This window comes from Papilio xuthus, unplaced genomic scaffold (genome assembly GCF_000836235.2).
Source record: "Papilio xuthus unplaced genomic scaffold, Pxut_1.1 DF827777.1, whole genome shotgun sequence".
In the NCBI taxonomy this organism is placed as follows: Eukaryota; Metazoa; Arthropoda; class Insecta; order Lepidoptera; family Papilionidae; genus Papilio; species Papilio xuthus.
Window position 1 is genome coordinate 5,698,138 of NW_013530872.1, and position 20,822 is coordinate 5,718,959.

The 20,822-nt window shown below is 33.7% G+C and overlaps 3 protein-coding genes across 4 annotated transcripts in view; 1 reads left to right on the plus strand and 2 right to left on the minus strand.

Annotated features, from left to right (window-relative positions):
- The first annotated feature begins 4,480 nt into the window (after nucleotides 1-4,480).
- On the plus strand, nucleotides 4,481-11,056 carry xmas (RRM_XMAS2 and SAC3_GANP domain-containing protein xmas). The gene is made up of 10 exons (XM_013309538.1): nucleotides 4,481-4,737; nucleotides 4,839-5,048; nucleotides 5,216-5,325; nucleotides 5,430-5,529; nucleotides 5,790-5,966; nucleotides 6,107-6,224; nucleotides 6,467-6,649; nucleotides 6,803-6,890; nucleotides 7,098-7,333; nucleotides 7,531-11,056. The coding sequence occupies exons 1-10, from the start codon at nucleotides 4,670-4,672 to the stop codon at nucleotides 10,999-11,001; spliced, it is 4,761 nt and encodes a 1,586-aa protein (XP_013164992.1). The 5' UTR covers nucleotides 4,481-4,669; the 3' UTR covers nucleotides 11,002-11,056.
- Nucleotides 11,057-11,105: 49 nt separating this feature from the next.
- On the minus strand, nucleotides 11,106-12,262 carry LOC106115693 (zinc finger HIT domain-containing protein 3). Its single transcript, XM_013309148.1, has 3 exons — nucleotides 11,970-12,262; nucleotides 11,714-11,865; nucleotides 11,106-11,577 (listed from the first exon to the last, which is right to left on the minus strand). The coding sequence occupies exons 1-3, from the start codon at nucleotides 12,152-12,154 to the stop codon at nucleotides 11,399-11,401; spliced, it is 516 nt and encodes a 171-aa protein (XP_013164602.1). The 5' UTR covers nucleotides 12,155-12,262; the 3' UTR covers nucleotides 11,106-11,398.
- Nucleotides 12,263-12,627: 365 nt separating this feature from the next.
- LOC106115856 (beta-glucuronidase) overlaps nucleotides 12,628-20,822 on the minus strand; it is a 29,368-nt gene continuing 21,173 nt past the window's right edge. For both annotated transcript variants that reach the window (XM_013309447.1, XM_013309448.1), the window contains exons 4-13: nucleotides 19,797-19,966; nucleotides 17,314-17,456; nucleotides 16,150-16,346; nucleotides 15,527-15,673; nucleotides 15,246-15,418; nucleotides 14,845-14,988; nucleotides 14,638-14,722; nucleotides 14,274-14,450; nucleotides 13,977-14,115; nucleotides 12,628-13,733 (exon numbers count right to left, since the gene is read on the minus strand). In XM_013309447.1, the coding sequence (XP_013164901.1) occupies nucleotides 13,555-13,733; nucleotides 13,977-14,115; nucleotides 14,274-14,450; nucleotides 14,638-14,722; nucleotides 14,845-14,988; nucleotides 15,246-15,418; nucleotides 15,527-15,673; nucleotides 16,150-16,346; nucleotides 17,314-17,456; nucleotides 19,797-19,966 (1,554 nt within the window). In that variant the 3' untranslated portion in view covers nucleotides 12,628-13,554. The remainder of the gene's footprint in view (nucleotides 13,734-13,976; nucleotides 14,116-14,273; nucleotides 14,451-14,637; nucleotides 14,723-14,844; nucleotides 14,989-15,245; nucleotides 15,419-15,526; nucleotides 15,674-16,149; nucleotides 16,347-17,313; nucleotides 17,457-19,796; nucleotides 19,967-20,822) is intronic.

Here is a 20,822-nt window from a genome sequence, read left to right on the forward strand (position 1 = left end):
TGGAAGTAAGGTTTAGTCTTAGAATTAAATTAAAATTTAAGATTCGCGTCGTTGTCTGTTTTAAAGATTAAATGTTTGTGTGTGTGCAAATTGTGTTTAAAGAAATATATGAAATTCGGAGTCAAATAGAAACATCAAGTTTACCTGTGGTTTTCCTTAACCATTCCTGATTCGACTTTATCGTATTCTTATGCCAATCATACTAATATTATAAATGCGAATATTTGGATGGATTAATGGATGTATAGATGTTTGTTAGATGATAACTCCGTAACAGGTGCATGGATCTCGCTAAAATTTTGCATAACTTAGGTTGATAGACAAATACTATTAATCACGTTTTTTTATTCCGCTCTGACAAAGTCGCGGGCGACAGCTAGTTATAAATATATTCAAATGTAATGTTTAAATTTATGTGTATATAGATTATTTATTGTTAATATTAACGCTATGTATGTTAACCTACGAGTTTATTGGTGACCAATATAAATACTGAGTTTTACTAAGTTAAAATCAATTGACGTTTTTTTAATCATGTCTTACTGCTGTGTACCTTCTACAGCGGAGATGTGCGCGGGCGCATTGGTCTCTGCGATGCGAGTTGGCGAGACAGTCGCTGTTGCTAGGCGAGCGGTCGCCAGCGCCGCCGGTGCCGGTTGCCGCTCGGAAATTGTCTGAATTCTAGGCCACTGCCGCCGCTAGCCGTCTCTCTCGCACTGATGCGGTCTGTGCCATCGCAATCAGACAGCTTCGTGATATTGTTGCACGGTAAAATGCATGATTTTCAGAACAGTTACCATATTAAATGGAACCAAATTTGGCGGTAAACAACATTGTATAACTTCGATATTATAAAGGTTTGTAACTTTGAAATGGGCACCTACATTTTGTGGATTGTATTTCGAATTGTTTTAACGCTTTATCGAAAAAAAATTCTACTCGTTTTTCTAATTATGACTTTAGGTTCATCTTATTGACTTAAGCACCCTTTCCTTTCACCGATTAATTTTACTAGCATACACGTAATTATTTACTTATTAGAAAGTTGGTAATCAAAAACATGTATTTCTATTGGCATTTTATTATATTGGTGTTGCCATTATTAGTAATTTGAATCTCTTGTTGGTTTGTAAGCAATTTCACGACAATGGGCTAGCAAAATACATTTATAGCTGGATAAAATCGTATTCGTGTCGGCAACAATGTTGATTATTACTTCTTCGATGGTTCAACGATATTTTACTAATACTGTTAATACGATAGGTATCGTTATTACCTTTTTATGAAGAATAATAAATCTATAATTTTATTGAAATCAGATATTAAATAGATTGTTAAATAAAAAAGAATTTATTTTTTTATTGTAATTACTTAGCTGGTCGTAGAGGTTTCTCACCCTTGCACAGTACGGTTTCCTAACTTATAATGTTATGGATTTCAAGGGCTAGATCTAGACTGATTAACTAGACAAGATGCCATGAACACCCCGGCCAGCCTTTGAGTCCGCTTTATGTTAGAATTGGTTAACCTTTGATTAGAAAGAAAGAAAAAACAGACGCGTTGAGTTGATCGGTAATAAAATTATTGTGCGACAAACTAATTAGGTCCGATCGGCAAAATAAAGTCTGTAGTAGCTATCTTATTATGTCTTGTATTGTCATTACCTGTAGCAGACTGTCAGTGCTACAGACATCAGGCCAGATAAATTAGTAGGACTCTAAAATGTTCCAGTAACATGGCAGAGATAACCTTCACGATATTATAATAAGGAATAGTATTTTAAAGTAATTAAGAGATAACAATGTTAATAATATATTCCGGTCGATAAAACACCCTAATTTATACGGGCTAGTTAAAATAAATCGTTTCAATTGTCTTCTATATAAGTAGAAAAAGACGTTGAAATATGAATAAGTTTGGTAACTTATCTTACTACCACACTGAGATCTTTCCTTAGTGTCGATTCTTCAAACTAAAGGAGTCAGTCTTTGAGTTAGTTGCTTATTATCTGCATAAAACTATGAATACCTATTGAAAGAAATAAACACAGTACAACACAGATTTTAGTTCTTATGTTTTCCATGTCTCAGGTTTTTTTCTAAGTGAGAAACGAGATGGGAGTTGTCTGATGTTTGAGATAGCGCAAATAGTTGCTAGTTCGAGGCATTCCGTGTTTTATGTCCACCGTCCGGAATCTAAAGCTGGCACCGGTCCAACTCGAGTGCATTTTTTTCGCCAACATATTGGACCGGTTACCGAAAGTCGCGCGGCATAACGGCATGGCCGAGAGGCTGATCGGTCCGTGGGAAGAGCGGGTTCCGGCTGTGCCACTTGCGGCGCCTTTCACCGAGCAAGGTCGCCCCGCGACCGCCACTTTCTTTCCACGGCCGCACGGAATGCGACACCCGAATTTATTGCGATGACGTCACCTCGACCCCAGTCTCCGAAAATTTCCCGCCAAACATATATTATGTGTATCGATTGCCGCCATTTTGTTTATCTTAATTCGTATATTGTGCTTTTTCTTAGTCACAAATCTTCAAACAAAGTTGCCAATAGCATTAAAAAGAACTTTTCCGAGAGTTTAAGAATATTTTTAGTTGATACAATTAAAGTTTAGATGGAGCTTTTGCAGTGATTCATTGCGAAGAGAATCGCGGTTTGCATTGCAAATGATGATAATTTCTCGTTGCCGCCGCGTAAGCTCCAACAAAGTGTGGCTCGCGCGAGCGCCGCGCCGTCGCAGGGTCGCAGCAAGGTCGTCCGGCGAGAAATCGGCTCACCAAACCTCTATCGGTTCCGCTTTGTTAATAAAATATGCACGATTCTTTTAATGACTACATTTAGACAACTTCATATTATCTTATTCACAACAAACAAACAGATTTCAAAAAGCTCACTCCACTATTCGAAAGGTACAACATTCGGGAACCTACGCGTACTACTTTTGTTATTAATTGTATGCGTAATTCTTCCTTAATTTTATAATTTTAGTTGAATTTAATTTGTTACGGATTTTTTGTTATAATTCTGAAAAGAGATGGCGCTCACGTAATTAATACGAAGATTTTTATTCTTCTTAGTGAAACGTATTAATAAATTAATAAGTTACATTTTTTGTTTTATTGTACGGCGAATCTTTTTATTGTGGAGAACCTACGGTTCAGTAGAAAAAAAAAATATTTATAATATATCCGGAATTAAGCAAACAGTAAGTACAGTATTGCCTCATGAATTATTTATTTAGATGTGATTACATTTGGAAATATTCCATGGGTATAAGTATAACACATATATTATGACTAACGTTACAAAATACTGTGTCTTTTATATTGGGTTGTGTAGTACAAAATCTGACTAAAATAAATATTTTATAATACAATTATTATACATTTCAGTGACTATGCCGCTTTGAGACAATTCTTTACTACAAGTGGGCACCTTCTAGAACCTTCCCCGAGCCATTTGTCTAGTAAGGATAATCTATCTTAGTCGTGGGCTGGGTGCCTGCAACTAAGTTTTATTAAAAAAAAGTCATCTAACTCTTATAATTTTGAATAATAAGTATATATTTAGATGTATTTAAGAAAGGTAATCTGAACCTGAAGCTACTGAACATATTAAATACTCTCTAATGTAGAGTGAGCTAAAAATAGCCAAAATGTCTAATGGCGCGATTCGGTATTCGAAAGTGACAGTGAGAGAACGGCACATCCGGTACGTTCCGGAACTACAAAAATGCTTCTTGCATTGGAATCTTGTTACATCACCTTCAAATGGATATAACAGTCACGCCTAAATAGATTACATAATTATTCATTCAGTAAAACTATCACTTTGTGAATGAAAGAGTCAATTCTAATGTGTACTCTATAAATTGTTCTTTTAATAGTACTTAAACCTTTTTACCTAGCATTTTACTAATAAGGGTAGGCTCTGAGCCCCGCAGTGGGGATTATAGTGGGCTGATTCGTGGGTTTTACTGATTTTATAGTAGATATGATTTAAAAACCATACTTTGTTTTTATACAGCTACCTTTAGATAATTAGCATGCTGTGGTTGCCAGGGCAGATGACGAAAAAAAATAAGTTATTATATTTAGCAGACAACGAAAAATAAAAATTCGCTCATCTTTTCGAGTCTCCTAAATTGTATGTTATTTGAGACAAATAATAACTAATTTTTATTCCTTTCATCGCGCCATCTATCGGTCTATTTTGTCAACAGAATTCGAAAGGTAATCATAAATTATAGAGTTAACTCGTTTTACTGAATTATTATAAACTTGATTTTCTAGGCCACAAAACTAATTTAAATCAATTTACGAAAAAAAAATACAAAAAAAATTTACAAAGTGTAGCAGAAAATGATAGAAAATATTCGAGTTCTTACGAATGACAAGACGTGCTTACACTACTCTGTGGTGATGGTGACAAGCAGCTCGAAGTAGTAATATTCTCTTTGAAAAGCAGATGGCAGTTGCAAATGTTTGACAAGTATTTAATAAATGTGATGAATTTTTCGATAAGTTACACGATGTTTTTAAATTAATCAAACTTCGTTCTACTAAAATCAATTTTAATATCTTTACTATTTAAACAAACAAGTCATATACCTCTGTACTGAAAAATGTGTTTTTAAATTATGTGACAAACTGTTGATATAAACATGGAATCAAATTCTGTAAAAAAGAAAAGCAATGTGTTCGATAATATTAACACAAAAACATCGATCACGTAAGTCATACTTGTTTCTATTATTTTACATTAAAACTATGTTAATTGTAGTGTATAAGTAAAGTCATAATTATGTTTGTTATGTTTGCTTCCTATTGCAGCTGTACCAATGTGCCTGATGGTTTATTCGATACGCCATCGGCCAAGAAACACTTCAGCAAGTTTGGGCGTGTCCAAAAGATAAAACTTCTTCCTAAGAAACAAATGTGTATTGTGGAATATGAACAAATCTCGGGTGCGGAGCAAGCAGTTCTTAATGCAGGGGCATTTGATGGATTTATGTTTGATGTAACTCGAACGAAGACGCGGATGTATGTTATTTATGGTTTAATTCAGCATAGATTAACTTATTAACAATCCCAATAAACATTCCTTATTTTGTTAACAACAATAATTTTCAATTATTTTATTAGAATGCCATGAATTTCAATGATTATAAGAAGTCATATTGATTTAAAAAAAAATTTCTCATTACAAGCGGACGGCATAAAAAAGATGAAGATCCTGAATGGTTACCAGACCCAGAGCTGGAGAAGGAACTATCAGCTATGAGAGGTGGTCCTACATATAGAGTGCCTCGACAAAAAGGTAAAATTTTATTATAATTGAAACACATGCAATTTTCAATATCAATTTATTACTATCCAATAGTGCCAAAGAGCTAAGAATTTATTTGATATTACATTTTATAGCAATGGAAATAGACCCTGTTGTAAGAAATGTCAAAATTCCATCTCCGAGGTCGTCCAAAATGAGTTTTAGAAAAACTATACAGATAGCAAGACCAAAAATGTAAGTATTTTTTTGTCCCCAGAATAATATATAAGAAAATATTTATAGTGACAAATGCTTGTGTTTATGCTAATATGAAGTATATAAAACTTTCATGTTGAACAGTTTTATGTCATTAGATAAACCAACTAAAATCATAAAACTTAATTGTGTTTAATACATTTTTAAACAATTTACTGAGCAGATATTGTATTGCAATAGTCAACTAAACTTTTGAAATATAAATGTGGCAAACTATAGCTAATAATCTATTGATACAGAAAGCCACCACCACCACTTTATAGAGCTCCACCGAGTTCTATAGAGACACCAGCAGTAATCACGGCTGCCACAACAACTTTAAGCACTTCCGAAGCAGCGGGTGAATTGCACCAACTGCGTTCCAGAGTCTCTCAATCTGCTGATGAACAGTGGAGAACACTTGATGCTAGAGACAGGTGATGTGAAACTACAATTTTCTTTTTATTCCAGTGTTAATACTAAAAATATATGTGCTTGCACTGCACTTATAATATAACTGTTAATGAATAAACAAGGATGTGAGAATGATAAACAAATTGAATCATTTCTATTTCAGGATCTTACGTAGTTGGGGTGGTGCTGGGTCTAGGGTAAAAGTGGGTGGTGCCACAATTGGTACTTGTCCAGACATGTGTCCCGAGAAGGAATTATTACACCGGCAAGCTGAACATCAGGTATGTAATGGTTTAAATTTTTTCAGTGCATGTTAACTTTTCTCAGCATCTAATTGTCAAAGAATATTTAACACTAGCTGTTGCCCGCGACGCCGTCCGCGCGGTGTAGAAAAAAACTTAATTAGTAGCCAAGTTTCAGCAGGATCTGTTCAGCCATTCGTAAAGTACCTTCTAATAAACATCCATCCGTCCAAAATTTCGCATTTATAATGTTAGTAACATTATTTCTTTCATCATTACAGGTTATGACATTAGAGACGGTAGCAGATTCGGACGGTCAGTTGGAGGCGTGGCGTGCGGTGAAGCAGTACAGCCGCAGTTCCGCTGACCAGGAGATACCGATGTGTTACGAGCTCAGACCGGCACATGTCCTCGCCAGGACCTGTGCATATCTGTTGAATGAGATTGCCGATACTGATCGACAGGTACACTTGCTTCAATGTTGCTCTATCTTAAATCAATATATTATAATTTAAATTTTGGATAATGTTATGTATTCTTGAAAATGTTAAGTTATTATGGAAATTAATAAGAAGTGTTTTATGATATATCATATTAATAAATGTTTAATTGTGCAGGTGACGTTAGCAGATTGGTTCCATTTTATGTGGGATCGGTTTCGTGGGATACGTAAAGATATAACACAACAGGCGTTGTGTTGTGCAGGTAAATGCTACTTCCTTCTTACTACTGTAACGTAGAAAACTGTGTCGGTATGTCGGCGCAACACTAGCACTATTAAAATATCATCTCTTATGTCTAATCTACTAATCAATCTGACACTTGGTAACAAAAGCCCGCCATTCGGTTCAAAGTATTCTAACTACAAACTTATTATGTTTCAATTGACTTTATAAATATTATCCCTTTCAGAATCAATTCGTCTGGTAGAGATGTGCGCACGTTTCCACGCGCACTGCGCTGCTCGACTTGCGGACTTGGCGCACACGCAGTTCGATCAGAAGCTCAACACGGACAACTTGACCAAGTGCTTACAGACCCTCAAGCATATGTACGCTGATGTTGGCCCTGAACTGAAGCCAAGAGAAGCGGAATTCAGAGGATACATTGCCTTGCTAAATTTGGGAGACTCCAATTTTTGGTGGGAGGTTAGTAATTGATTGGAATGTTATACTATGAAGTGGGACAGATTATATATTTCCGTAAGAAGAAAAAGAAAGATAAGACCAGTTTATATTGATAAAAACTATAACAATATAATATATATAGATAAGGAATAATTAACTCGTCTGACCAACGACCTTGTATGTAGTATAATAATTGTTTGTTTTTTTTCTTTTTTCAGATAAAACAATTACCGGAAAAAATTCAAAAATCGGAATCTATTACATTTGCAATACAAGTGTTCACAGCACTGGACAATAACAACTACATCAGATTTTTCCGTTTAGTCAAAGAAAAAGCCAATTACCTACAAGCATGCATTCTTTTGAGATACTTTAATGATGTTAGAGCACGTGCGCTCGCTAGAATAGTAAAAGCGTATGCACCAAGAGGTGGCTCTAAGTTCCCAGCTGAAGATATAATGAAAGCATTGGCATTTGAGTCTGTAGATAGTATGAGATCATTCATAGATCATTACGGATTACGTTTCTCCAAAAATGACACCGAATTAACAATTATATTAGATAGAAACCAATTCATAGAAGACAGTGATCCATATCCTTTATCTAGAGCTGCAAATCTAATAGAAACGAAACGGAACAGTAGCGTAGGTGAAGTTATAGCCGGAGGTCCAGTCCCAAAACATGACTACCGTAATCATGTTCTATATTCGAGTTTCAATAAAGATGGAACTTTGAAGGAAACCGCGTTGATAGCAGAAGATTTGGGATATAATACAATGAATGATACAAATAAAGATATAAAATTATTAAAAGCCGAAATACGAAAGCTTAATAGTGATGGTAGAAATATTTCTGATGCGCAAGATAGTGCAAAAATAGTGAAAGAGAATCGGAAAAATATCGTTGATATATCACGTCCCAAAACAATACCAAAAACGATTCCACCCGTAAGAAATGAGACTGCAAAAAGAATATTTTCATTCCAACCCGCCTTATTGGTCGCCCCTGCAGACGTTATAAAAGTTTTCAAAATAAATGATACGAAAAATATTTTCAGTTTTTCCAAACCTCAGCTGGTTACTGAGTCGAAAATCAAAATTTCAAAATCTCAAGAAATTACTGAGAATAAAAGCATTTTTACATTTTCTAAACCTCCAGAGATTACTGCAACTAAAAATGTTTACACATTTTCCAAACCGCAAGTAGTATCTGACAGTAAAATAAACAAGGAAAATACGGTATTAAAAACTTATGTTTTCAAAAAGCCAATTATCGTAGAGTACAGTAAAAACCTTGATCTTAGCAGCGGCGATGGAAATAAGTTAAATGGCGGTTTCAATTCTTCAGACAGTTTTAAGGGTAAATCATCTCTATTAAATAAGAGTATATCCACTGATATCCAAAATACAGATGGTAAATTGTCACCTGGAAGCTTGTTTAAAAAGGCACACACAGAAGCAGATAAGATTTTTGACTCTGGGAAGGCATCAAAAGATGTTTATGAATTTGAAGAAGAGGATGATCCAATCAAAACACTTAGTGAAGAAAAAACTAAAGCAGCTGAGAAGAAAATGGAAGAGGAAAGAAAAAGGGAAGAGGAAGAGAAAAGAAAGATAGAAGAAGAGCGAAAAAATGCAGAGCTTAAAAAGAAAAAAGTTGAGGAAGATAAAAAAGCAGAGTTGAAACAAAAAGCGGAGATGGAAAAAGCGTTTAAGGAAACGGTTGAAAAGAATTCACAAGCATTAGTTGATGAACTTATAGAAGTGCTTACGAAAGAAACAGTTCAAAATCTAATTGAAGAAGAGTTACAAAGTTTAAAAGATGTAATAGTTAATTCTGAAAAAGTAATAGAGGAATTATTAAAAGATTTGTGTAAAGAAATTTGCACCTCAGAAGTAAATGCCGAACTATTTTGGGCGAAGAAATTGATGAAGAAATGGTTTTATGTTTGGAAGAAGCAGTGCGTTAAAAATATCAAAAGACGGAGCTTTCTGGAAGATACGCCAGTTTGGTTAACAAACTTTACACCTGCTGAGGAAGCTAGAAATTTGAATAGAGTTATGAAAATTTCACCATTAAAGAATATGAAAATATATGGCTTTAAAAGATATAAAGTTACTGAGCCAGATGAGATGTCCTCACTGAAACCCTATAACATTTTGGAAATAATTAGATCAACACTTTTAAAAAGAATGAAAGAAATTAACTATCCTTATGATAAATGTTTCTTTTGGAAAGTGACTTTAGTAGTTCCAGGATCTGACAGATGGCTGTATAGGAGAGTAAACGTCGAAAGTTGGTTACTAGAAGTTTTAGGCGATAAAAATAAGAAAAACAATAGCGATGGTTTAATTAATGTCTCAAAACAGACATGGAACAACTTAATGGATTTCGCCATATCTGTTGGTCTAGTAAACAAAAAGCTATTGTCAAAACATCGCGAAGCTATAGAAGGTACCAATGGATTTTTATTTTATGCTGAAGAAAAGGAGGTTGACTTATTGAATGCTGTTGAAGAAACAATAAAATGTATATATTCATATCAATCAGTTCCCGTTGCTGTTGTTGTACCAACATGGGATGAAGTGGCCATAAACAAAATAAAAGAACAATTGGACATGTTAATAAATAAAAATATAATATCCAGTTTTAAAATATTTTTAGTGCAAAAGGTCAAATTATATGAATCTTTGGACTTGTGTACCAAAAGTGCTCTTAAATGGTTAGCTAAAAATTGTCCTAAAAGTCCTCCAATTGAAATTGATCACTTAAAATCAATATGCCAAAGATATCTTGGTAATGAAATATGGCAAAGATTAAGATGTGAAACTGATAGCAGAATGGGAATAGTTAAGCAAGATTTAAATAAGCTAGTCAACTGTTATAATGTGGCAGTGGATAAACTGACAGATGTTATAACAAATATGGATATATTTAATTATCCTTCATTCCCATTGGAGTTTGATCAATACTTAGATCACAGTTCTCCATATCCAAAACCTTATGAATTTATATCAAGTAGTGTGAAACAGAATGAAAATGTGCTAGCAATTAAAGCATTTATGAAAAAGTTAAAATTAGTGCAGTCGGTCACCGAATTTAAACCTGTGAACGCTATTAATATGGAACAACAAATACAAAGTTACTGCAGTCAAGTTGAATGTTTAGAAAATCCTCAAAAAGTAGCTTACAAAGTTATAGCAACACTTCCGAATGAATTTTATAATACTCAAACACCACCTGCAGAATTCAAGAAAATTTTCCAAAAATATAGTTTGATTGATTTTTTAAATATTGTGGTTTATGAAAAGATAAACAGTTTGCATAATTTTGATAATTTATGTGCCATTTATGAAAAAGGGTCACTAGAAGAATATCGCAATGTTCACTGGTTGTACGATATTTTCTCTGGTATGATGAAGCATAAAGCTGTAGATTATGATGAGGACATAGATCATTTTATTAAAGCCAAACGTCGTAAGATAGATGTCAATGAAATTGAGAATTCTATGCTTGAAGATAAAGATTACCAAAAGTTTGAAACCAGTTTAGATGCAGCAAATGCAAGCATTACCTCACTAAAAAATTATAAGGATGAAGTAGATAATTTAGAAAAACAACTCGAAGATGAGAAAAAGAAATCAAATGTACTTGATAATATGTTACAAATGGCGTTATTCAATACATAATATTGTTTTGCTCATTGTCATTTACAATTAATTTATTGTGAAAATATAATATGAATATGTGTAATAAAATACAATTACTTCATTGTTTTTTTACCTCATGATTTTCAAAATAATACAACCACGTTGAAGTGAATGAATACATATTTTCATATTAGTTTGTTTTTATTTACTATTTTTGCTTAAAACTGGCAGGTATGTATTTATCCTTACAATTGCCCTTTCAAAAAACTAATGTGCGGCAGATGCCTTGTCTGTATACAAAAGCAACAAAAAAAAATCTGTCATCTTAAGTCTCTAGTGACATCATTCTTCGCACAATAGTTTTGAAGACTTGAAGTGATTTTATTTACATTATAGCATGCAGTATGGTTATGCATATACTAGTTTCTTTAAACATTTATTCACAATCATTTCTTGGCTGCACAACTTTGAGACATGCATCGGCAAATTCAGTGAATATAGGCTCAATCATATATTCTTTTATGAGATCATCAGGATATGCAGATTTGTCTAATAATTCTAACATTTCCCGAACATATGGATTTTCTAAGCATTTCTTCACCTCGGAAGATTGTTCTGCAAATAATAAACATATAAATAAATAGTGCATTTTCTGAATATGATAATCTATATAAATATTAACTTGAGATCAAGCTTTTGTCAACATTTAACATAATAATGATACAAGGTTTTAAACTTGATTTTTACGTACCTAATAATTGTAATTTTTCTAGTGGTACTGTGTCTTCAGTTGGATATTCATATTCTACTGTATTATGCACTACGTTACTTTTCGGTTCTGTTACTGGGGTAGAAGCAGAACATGGATTTTCTTTGTGTATTTTATAACAGCCTACCGAGCAACTAAAACAAATCATAGTATGTAGTTCATATGCTGTAATTTAATGGCAGTTTTGTATAAAACATAACAAAGATTCGATTTATTCATGTAAAAATAAACAACTTACTACGGTTGACGGCATTTTGGACATTTGTATTTAGCACTGTGACTGCATTGTATGCAAATCATTTTTATACGAAGATCGTATATTAAATTAATGTAAGTTAAAAAATTTATAACTATTTTTAAAATAGTTATTAGAATTATACTGAATGTGTTCTCAAAACAATGCTGACCATGTGACTTTGACATGACATTACCAGCCTAAAATTTAAGTGACAGATGACAGCCAAGAATTTTTTAACCATAGATTACAATAACTTTTTAAGTACGGTATCTTGTTTTCATACAGAATGCCCAAACGCCTACTGGAGAGTTAGCCAGGGTGGGGTAGATCACGCGATACACTGAAATTAAGATGGCTAGATGATGTCGAATGATCTTAAATATACCGGCAACATCATAAAGTAGACCGACATGGAAATATTTACTGGACCAGATTCATTCGCGACTGTATTGCCTCTGATGATGATGATGATTTACACAGCTTATTAAATGTGTTGACAAAAAAATGTTTTAGTTCGAATTCTTGGCAATTTTGAGGAATAGCTGGAAAGCTTTTGTTGACCCGATAAAGTTTTTCGAGTTCATTAGAAACGATTAGATATTTTTGTTTTATTCTTTTATTTAAATACAAATCTTCACTTCTAAAATAATAAAACGTGTTTTATTCTTTTGTACTTTAATTATGCTCATAAATATTTACAGTCACGACACACAATTCATATTTCCGTCAAATTACAGCAACATTCATGGACGTTAAATAGATAATTGTACACACCAATATCTAATAAATTAACTTGATTGTACTTCTACTGTAACATTGGTCTGAGTTTTCACAAATATTTCTATTTAGTACATAGATATTATTTTATTTCAATACATTAATCAGAATAGGTATATTACAATCTCCATTAAAGTTAATTCTGAAAACTCTATGTTAAATCAGCAATAAACACCAATCACCAATGTTAACCAAACGAACAGGGTAGTTTACTTTTAACTACTACGATTGAATTGAAAAAAAATCCGTCTAAAGTAATGAAAGTGAAAAAAATCTAATTATTATTTACCAAAAGGACGGATCAGTGGACGGAAATTGGTGATTTTGTTACACTATTAGAATAAAATAGCTATTTAATACGAGCAATGCAGTAACAGATGACCCGTATTTTTGGCGTAGGTTGATTGATTTAGAATTTAGATCGAAAAATTTAGTATAAAACAATATTGGTTTTCCATTAGCTTGTCTTTTGGCGTTTCAGGCTATTAATTTGTATTTGTATTTTCAATTGTAATTAATCGGAATGTTAAATTCAACTTAATTTAAGTAGAACAATATTTGGCAGTATAACAATTTACCTATATACGAAAAAAAAATTGTTATGTCAGTTATTGAAATAGCGCAATTATCATTTATCCATAACAGTAATATACTAAGAAAATACTTAACTATTACAAAGTTTATACTATTAATGGCAGTTTATACGACTCATACGGATACATACAAAAAAGGCGAACACACAAAACATTCATCGATATAACAAAAATAAGTAATACCGATATCTTAAATATCTATAATCTATATAGATTTATAACTCGTGATGTGTTGGTCTGTTGTCTGACACGTAGTAGGAGACGTCTGGCGGTGCTGTGCCGGCGTCCGCGGCCGCTAAGGACAGGTATCGCGCTCTTAAGTGATGTGCCGAGGCCTTAGGTTGTCTTGATCTTGTGAAAATGCCCTTTTTATTTCCACCTACTCGGGTTATTGCTGAAAAAAGTATTATAATTAGTTATGCGAGCTGTTAAAATTTAGATTGAGTTTTAGAATTGGACTTTAAAAAGACAATTGAGACTACGGATTTCTGCATATACCATATAGACAAGATTTTGATTACTTCAAGCTAGTAGGCAGAAAAAAGTTACAGGATTTTTCTTAAGATTAGGTCATGAAATTGGTTCTGTGTTTGTTGTTTATTTATTTCTTCTCGTTTCGGTTGAGTAGAATACTTACTCTGAGCAGTCTTAAAGTCAGCGAAGTTCCATATGAATTCGCCTGCAAAGAATCCAGCTTGTCGCAATTTGTCGAATGCCTTAAAATGCTCTGACATTAAGGCTACTTGATACTCCTCCGCCCATACGTACTCTGGAATCTAAGACGTGTTTTATATTAATTTTTATAAACTTTTAAATTACGCGGAAATACTTGTTAAAGTTTAGTAAGATTACGGAAGAAATATTCGCAAATTTTATTATTATTATTTTTCCATGATACTAAATATCTAAATGAGTAGTCAAAACCATGTCTTACGAGATGCAGCCCCGCGATGGTGTCAGCTCCGTATTCGGTCATGATGACAGGCTTGTTGTGCTTAAGGTGCCATGCGTTGGCCTCATCCACCACGTTGTTGGTGATCATGGATAGCGAGCCCGTTGACGTGTACCAGCCGTTGTAACGGTTGAAGCATATCACGTCCAAGTGTTGTCCCTGAATAAAGATATTTGAATAAGATGACATAACACGTTAAATGCGGCAATGATTTTTACAAACTTTCTATTCGTTCAGTGCGGATCGTTTTGTTCCCTTTAACGACTTATCGTATTGAATCTCTTGCCGATTCAGACACTAAAACTGCTTTTATTAATTAAAAAATGAATATAGCTTTTTGACTTACGGCTCTGTCGGCTGCGTAGTGTTGAGAGATGGCAATAGTAACAGGCCGTGATAAGTCCATGGTTTTCACGTGACGAACTATTTCGCTGCAAAGAAAATTAATTTAACTCAAACATACTGGAAAGTTCAATTTAATTTAGCATTTTTCAAAATGTTTCAGATTTGCAGAAAGTGTTGGTGACAATCTTCAAATAATATAAAAACTTACCCAAAGTAAGCATCAGCGAGTCGGTTGGCGGACCTGGGCTCGTTGGAGACTGACCACATCACGACACTGGGGTGGTTCTTGTCGCGTCGGATGAGCTCCGTCAGCGACTGCTTGTGTTTAGTTAGTAGAGCTTCGGAAAATACACTGCCAACATAAAAATAATACTTATAAACTGCAAAAGAAAAAAAACATCTTAGTATAATTTTGGTAGTATATGGAGAATATAGAAGAAATTATAAATTGGAATGTGTTAGAAAATACTGATAGAGTTTGCTACAACTTTATTACTTAATTCGTAAGTTGTTTCAAACAATATATTAGAAATGGTACCATATTACTATATAATCGAGTAACCCCCACTTCCTCATTAGACTTTCAAAACCTTTAAGCATCTGTCTTACTCTGTATCAGCTCCAGGACATTCGTCAATAATCATGATGCCCTGGGCATCAGCCAGCTGGTAGATCTCCTCGGCGTATGGGTAGTGCGAGGTTCGGAATGCGTTGGCACCTAGCCAACGGATCAGGTTGAAGTTCTTCACCCACAGAACTGGGTCCCAACCTTTACCTCGTAACTGTGAATTTATAAAACATTAAAAAAATAAATCAATTAGAACAATGTAATAGAAATGTTACGAGAAACTAGTAGTAGAAATTAGGAACTTTTTGAAACTGCTACTTACATCTGAATCCTCGTGCATTCCGAATCCTTTCAGATAAATTGGTTTGTCGTTGATAAAAATAGTCGTGTTGCTCCAAGTGACAGTTCTTATACCAATTTTTTGATTGTACGTATCAATAGTTTCACCTTGAATTCCAATGAGACTGACCTAAATAAATAATTACAGTAAATATACTTTCAGTATTGATTGCGGAATAGGTTATCGAAAATGGTAAAACGAAGGGAAAACCTGTATTGTGCATTGACAACTTAAATTATATACAAGTATGTAATCAAAGATTGTCCATATGCCGTATTACAATTAAGTACTTATCTGTCAGTTATATGCTCAAGACAGATATTATAACAGGACTTTGATTGAGATATTTTTGACCTAACGCAAGTTAGGTTATAGGTCAAGTTATCATGTCATCATGCCCCAAATCTCTATTGTGTTATTTTAATTTTATGAACAAGGGACGTACACGTACGTATTTAGGTTCACCATACACGGACCGCTGTTTGCAGACGCCTCTAAAAATACGCTAACAACTTGAAACTTTCGGTACCGTTAATTTGAAGCAATCCAATGTGCATTTCATTTCAATGATTTAAAATTTAGTTATTTTTTAATTTCATACTCACCCTAAAAGTGTACAAGTATCCAGGATTGGGATGCATGAGGTAGGGCCACCAGAAGTTAGCATTGCCTATTTCAATGAGACCCGCGCAATCATTAGCCGCCGCCACCTGCGTGTCATTCTTGTCTAGTATTTGAATCAAACATTCAACAGAGCCGCCATCGCTCAAACCTTTCTGCGTCACGTTGTACACAATGAAACCTGCAAAAAGAAAAACATTTGAAGATTTTTTTATTTAAAAGTACACTATGCCATTCACAATTTATTATACTAATGTATCTCTTAACACGGTTACTGCTACCCTCACTTAAATAGCACATAGCGGCACTCAACGTGTTATTTATTCCTTTCTAGCCATGACATAACTTGTTCAGCATCACGCATCAATCTTTAAGGGCACAATTAACTTAACTATAGCTAAAGAACTGGTCCTTAGTCTAGTATAATAGTGTTAGATACAATGGATGCAAAGGCAGCGCGGTATAAATGGGTCGTACCGTTAGAGTTCGTCATTGTGCCCGCTGATATCATCTCGAGCACATTGTTGTCATGTAAATACGTACACTATGAATGTTCCCATTCTAACACCACAGTATGTACTGTCCTTAACACCAGAGATTCTCAAACTTTTATCATAGACCCCTTATAATATTCCAGTGGTTTTAGCGAACCTTTGCTGAGAGATTCTACAACTAGTGAACGCTTAATTTTATTTCACGCAATTGTATACTCTCACTAGGTCTTTCGAGGCAGTCCATCTAGAACACTTTGGGAATCACTGATTTATACGTAAATAGAAATAATTATCATCACATTATCTCTGTCATTTATCAAATCCACTTTCAGTTTCGACCTAATTACTGGGAAAACTATTGTTTTTTGTTTTTCATAGAACTATGATTCAACTAGTTACATCATAGTATGTGATCGTTTTTAGTTGCCCGCAACTTATTTATAAATGGAAGGATTGCATATACATTAATTACTGCACTCAAAATCATTTTATGCTCATTAATGGTGGGTTTCTGAGAGATAAATCCCTGACTAAAACATATTGTTATCTTTTTTTTTCAAAGATAATTAGGAGGATGACGATACATTTTATAAAGAGATTTTGGTTTCAGAAACCCATGGTAAGAGAGAGCTTAAGTGAGACAAACAATCTTACCTGTTAATCCTTGTATATCAGTGTTAACAATGACGTCATCGATATATATCTGCGGAGTGGAGTACAGGAAGACGGTTCTGTGTATGCCTGCGTAGTTGAAGAAATCGAACGTATACGTCTGTTCTTGTTTCACTTTGTTGATGCTGTAAGAAATAAGTAATTTTATTTATTATACTATTTAAAAAAATACGGACGAATTCATAACCTCCTTCTATTTGAAGTCGGCCAAAAATATCATCTGATTCTACAGGCTGTTAGGAAGCTTATTTAATGAAGTTCTAACCTCAAAGTGAAAAGTTTGGATTTCTATTGAATTTAAGACACTATTTTGATTATTGTATAAGGAAATACAGTACCATCCAATTTTTATGGAAACTCGCAATTTTGTACGAGACGCTGATGTATACTCAAATTTAATAGAAACGAAAAATTATATTAACTACTATGACTGGATGAGATGTTATTTATTGTATATGGGTTTATTTAGGACTATTTCAATGTGTAAATTGATGATACAAACATCTCTGTTTTTACAAATTTTCTGACTACAGCCTTATAAAGGTAAAATTGTTTAGGTATGTTTGTTATCTTATATATCAAATTCTCGTGTCACAATTTTCGTCCCCATACTCCTCCGAAACGGCTTGATCGATTCTCATGAAATTTTGTGAGCATATTGAGTAGGTCTGAGAATCGGGCAACATCTATTTTTCATCCCCCTAAATGTTAAGGGAGGTCCACCCCTAATTTTTTTTTTAGACAAACACGCGGACCGAGTCGCGGCCGACAGCTAGTAATTTGTAATTTGCATTCACTATACAACTGCATTTTTTCCTTAATCTTACTAGTAATAAATATTAATTTTACCTATTGGAAATTGAATTTTTAAAATTAAAAATATATAATCGTTTTATGTTCGGAATTTCACGATAAACAAATTCATAGAGATTTCTATATCTTTATCGCTTCAATAAAACAGCCAGGTTATTTGATTGAACCATAAAAGTAACACGGGATATAGATTTTTGATAAAAATGTTATGAATATTGAAAAGTTTATTTTTTGTTGTATTTCTGTCAGTCTTTAGATAGACGTAAGAAATATATTAGTAAAAGAACTATTAATTCAAACTTACGTTATTTAACGTCAGTTTGATTATCAATGATAAAAATTCTTATTTTTTATTTATACTAGCTATCACCCGCGACCCATAATTAGTGGCCTATGTGTTCTTCCAGATTATGTTTTATATGTATGCCAAATTTTATCGAGATTTGTTCAACCGTTCTGGAGATACATTCAAACAAACATCCATGCATCTAAACATTCGCATTTACAATATTAGTAAGATTAGTAACAATAGTAAGATCTAGAAAGAGTACGAATGCACTTCGAAATTAGCAATTAGAAGGTTAACAAAGCAAATAAGTCGTGGTATTTTATAATCATTGTAATTTAAATTACATTACGCTGATACTGCATTGCATCTGGAGATTCTTCCGATCTAATTATACCATAGCCTTATAATAACATACCTAATATTTTACTTTCGTAACGTTAAATTATTTGAATTAGTAGAAAAAAAATGTAAACGATCATATCACAGAAAAAAAATAATAATACAATAGCTTTTCTATAGTAAAATATTATAAAAATTGGTACATATGACTTAAAATAAATATCTTTATCTATATAAATTAATTACATCTAATACTTTTGAAAATAACTATATAATTTATCTACCATAGAAATAATAAGAATTAATTTTTTATTGTAGATCTGCGATCGCTAATAGAACTGAAAAATAGTATTTAAACGTGTTTACTTTAAAATTGTTTAGAAACATGTAAAGTATGTAATAATTTTATTCATAGTCAGGCAGTAGGTCATCTGACTTTAATCGTTTACTATTGCAAAGAAAAGTAAACAATAAAATGCAAGCAACAGTTAACAAATAAGAATGCAGCGAAGTGTGAAACATTACACAAACACATTAAGTATGTCCCAACGTGTCTGACAGGCAGCTTTGTTCATGCAATTGACCTCATCAAGGATACGAGGGATTAAATGGTCAAAGAACTCAATGTATTACTTAACATTGTTGTGCCTTTCCTCGTATTTTAATTTTACATTTAATTGGCCATCATTTTTGAAAATGTTGATTAATGTCACATATGTTATGGAAGGTTTAAACAAAACTAAACATTAGTTCACACTTTTGTAAAGTAATTTAATTACAAAATTAATTGACATGATCTGGGTGTGATAGTATTCCTACCAATGCAAGCATGTCGAGATACTTTCTCACTGACGCTTCGCTCCTATTGGTCACAGCGTAATGTTATATAGCCTAAAGCCTTCCTCTATAAATGAACCATCCAACAAAAAAAAGATTTTTTCAAATCGGTCCAGTAGTTTCTGAGATAAGCGCGTTTAAACAAACAAACTCTTCCGCTTTATAAAGATAGATTAGTATAACTTACCCCACAAATGTGTCTCTAATACTGCCTTGTGGTACGGTGTCACTTAAAAGTGTGTTGTCAACTACCACAGTTAGTAGGTTGCTTCCCTTTTCGCAGACTACATTCGTGATTTCCACTTCGAAGGGTAGATGTCCCATTTCGTGGTATGTCACTAACTTTCCATTTACCCACTGCAAAAAAAGAAATAAGTATGAAACGTTTTTAAATCCATGTTGCTTCCTATCTGACCATATATCTAGGTAAATGCAGTCAAAATAATTATTCCGACTTCTTAAGATAATATAAAGGCCTAATTAGAAATTCTCAACCTAAACCTTCTTATATCTTTGACCTTTCCTAGAGCCGTTTGTACTTTGCGCCGAGTATGGAATCTTTAAAACCAAGTCCGGATTTGCCAGTCTCTTCCAATCACACTCTCGACAGCTATTGAAGTAATACGTCACGAAATGATGCAAAGAACATTTTTAACATTTTATAACAGTGGTAGAGCCCGCTTTAACATCTTCGCACGAATTGTCCCGGCTCGCCCGGTGAAACACCACGACCACACAGAAGACAGGCGTGAAGTGGAAGCAATTCCGCGTTTCGTCTGATGAGTGTGCGTCCCGCAGGCCAAATTTAGTCCTCTTTCCCCTCCCACCCTTTTTCTCAAAGGATGGGAAGTGGAAGTGAACTTTCCGGATGAGAGGATGCATGGAAGGGGAAAATATTTTCTTTCTATGCATCATCTCCTCCGTCGATTAATGGTAGGCAACGCATATGCAATTACGTATGTCTATGGGCAACGGTCACTTCGCTATTTCAGTGATTTCAGGTGGCTCGCTCGTTTGTCACCTTATGATATAAAAAAAAGATAACGGTGTCTTTGTTAAAGGAACACATATTATATACTACATGTATTTGTTATACATTTAAAACCCTTTAAAACGATATTGAATGGGTATTCAGTTGTAATAATCGATATTTTGTTGTTCCATACATATGTATTATTAACGTGTGAATGCATATACATTCCTATATACATTT

What these genes read in the sequence shown, in the direction of transcription:
- xmas (XM_013309538.1), top strand. Translation starts at nt 4,670, where the DNA reads ATGGAATCAAATTCTGTAAAAAAGAAAAGCAATGTGTTCGATAATATT. An exon ending in TAGAGTGCCTCGACAAAAAG is followed by an intron (nt 5,326 to 5,429) that starts GTAAAATTTTAT and finishes TACATTTTATAG; the next exon opens with CAATGGAAATAGACCCTGTT. An exon ending in ACAGGCGTTGTGTTGTGCAG is followed by an intron (nt 6,891 to 7,097) that starts GTAAATGCTACT and finishes TATCCCTTTCAG; the next exon opens with AATCAATTCGTCTGGTAGAG.
- LOC106115693 (XM_013309148.1), bottom strand. Translation starts at nt 12,154, where the DNA reads ATGTCAAAGTCACATGGTCAGCATTGTTTTGAGAACACATTCAGTATA. An exon ending in CCAAAATGCCGTCAACCGTA is followed by an intron (nt 11,866 to 11,969) that starts GTAAGTTGTTTA and finishes GATTTGTTTTAG; the next exon opens with TTGCTCGGTAGGCTGTTATA. An exon ending in AGAAAAATTACAATTATTAG is followed by an intron (nt 11,578 to 11,713) that starts GTACGTAAAAAT and finishes TATTATTTGCAG; the next exon opens with AACAATCTTCCGAGGTGAAG.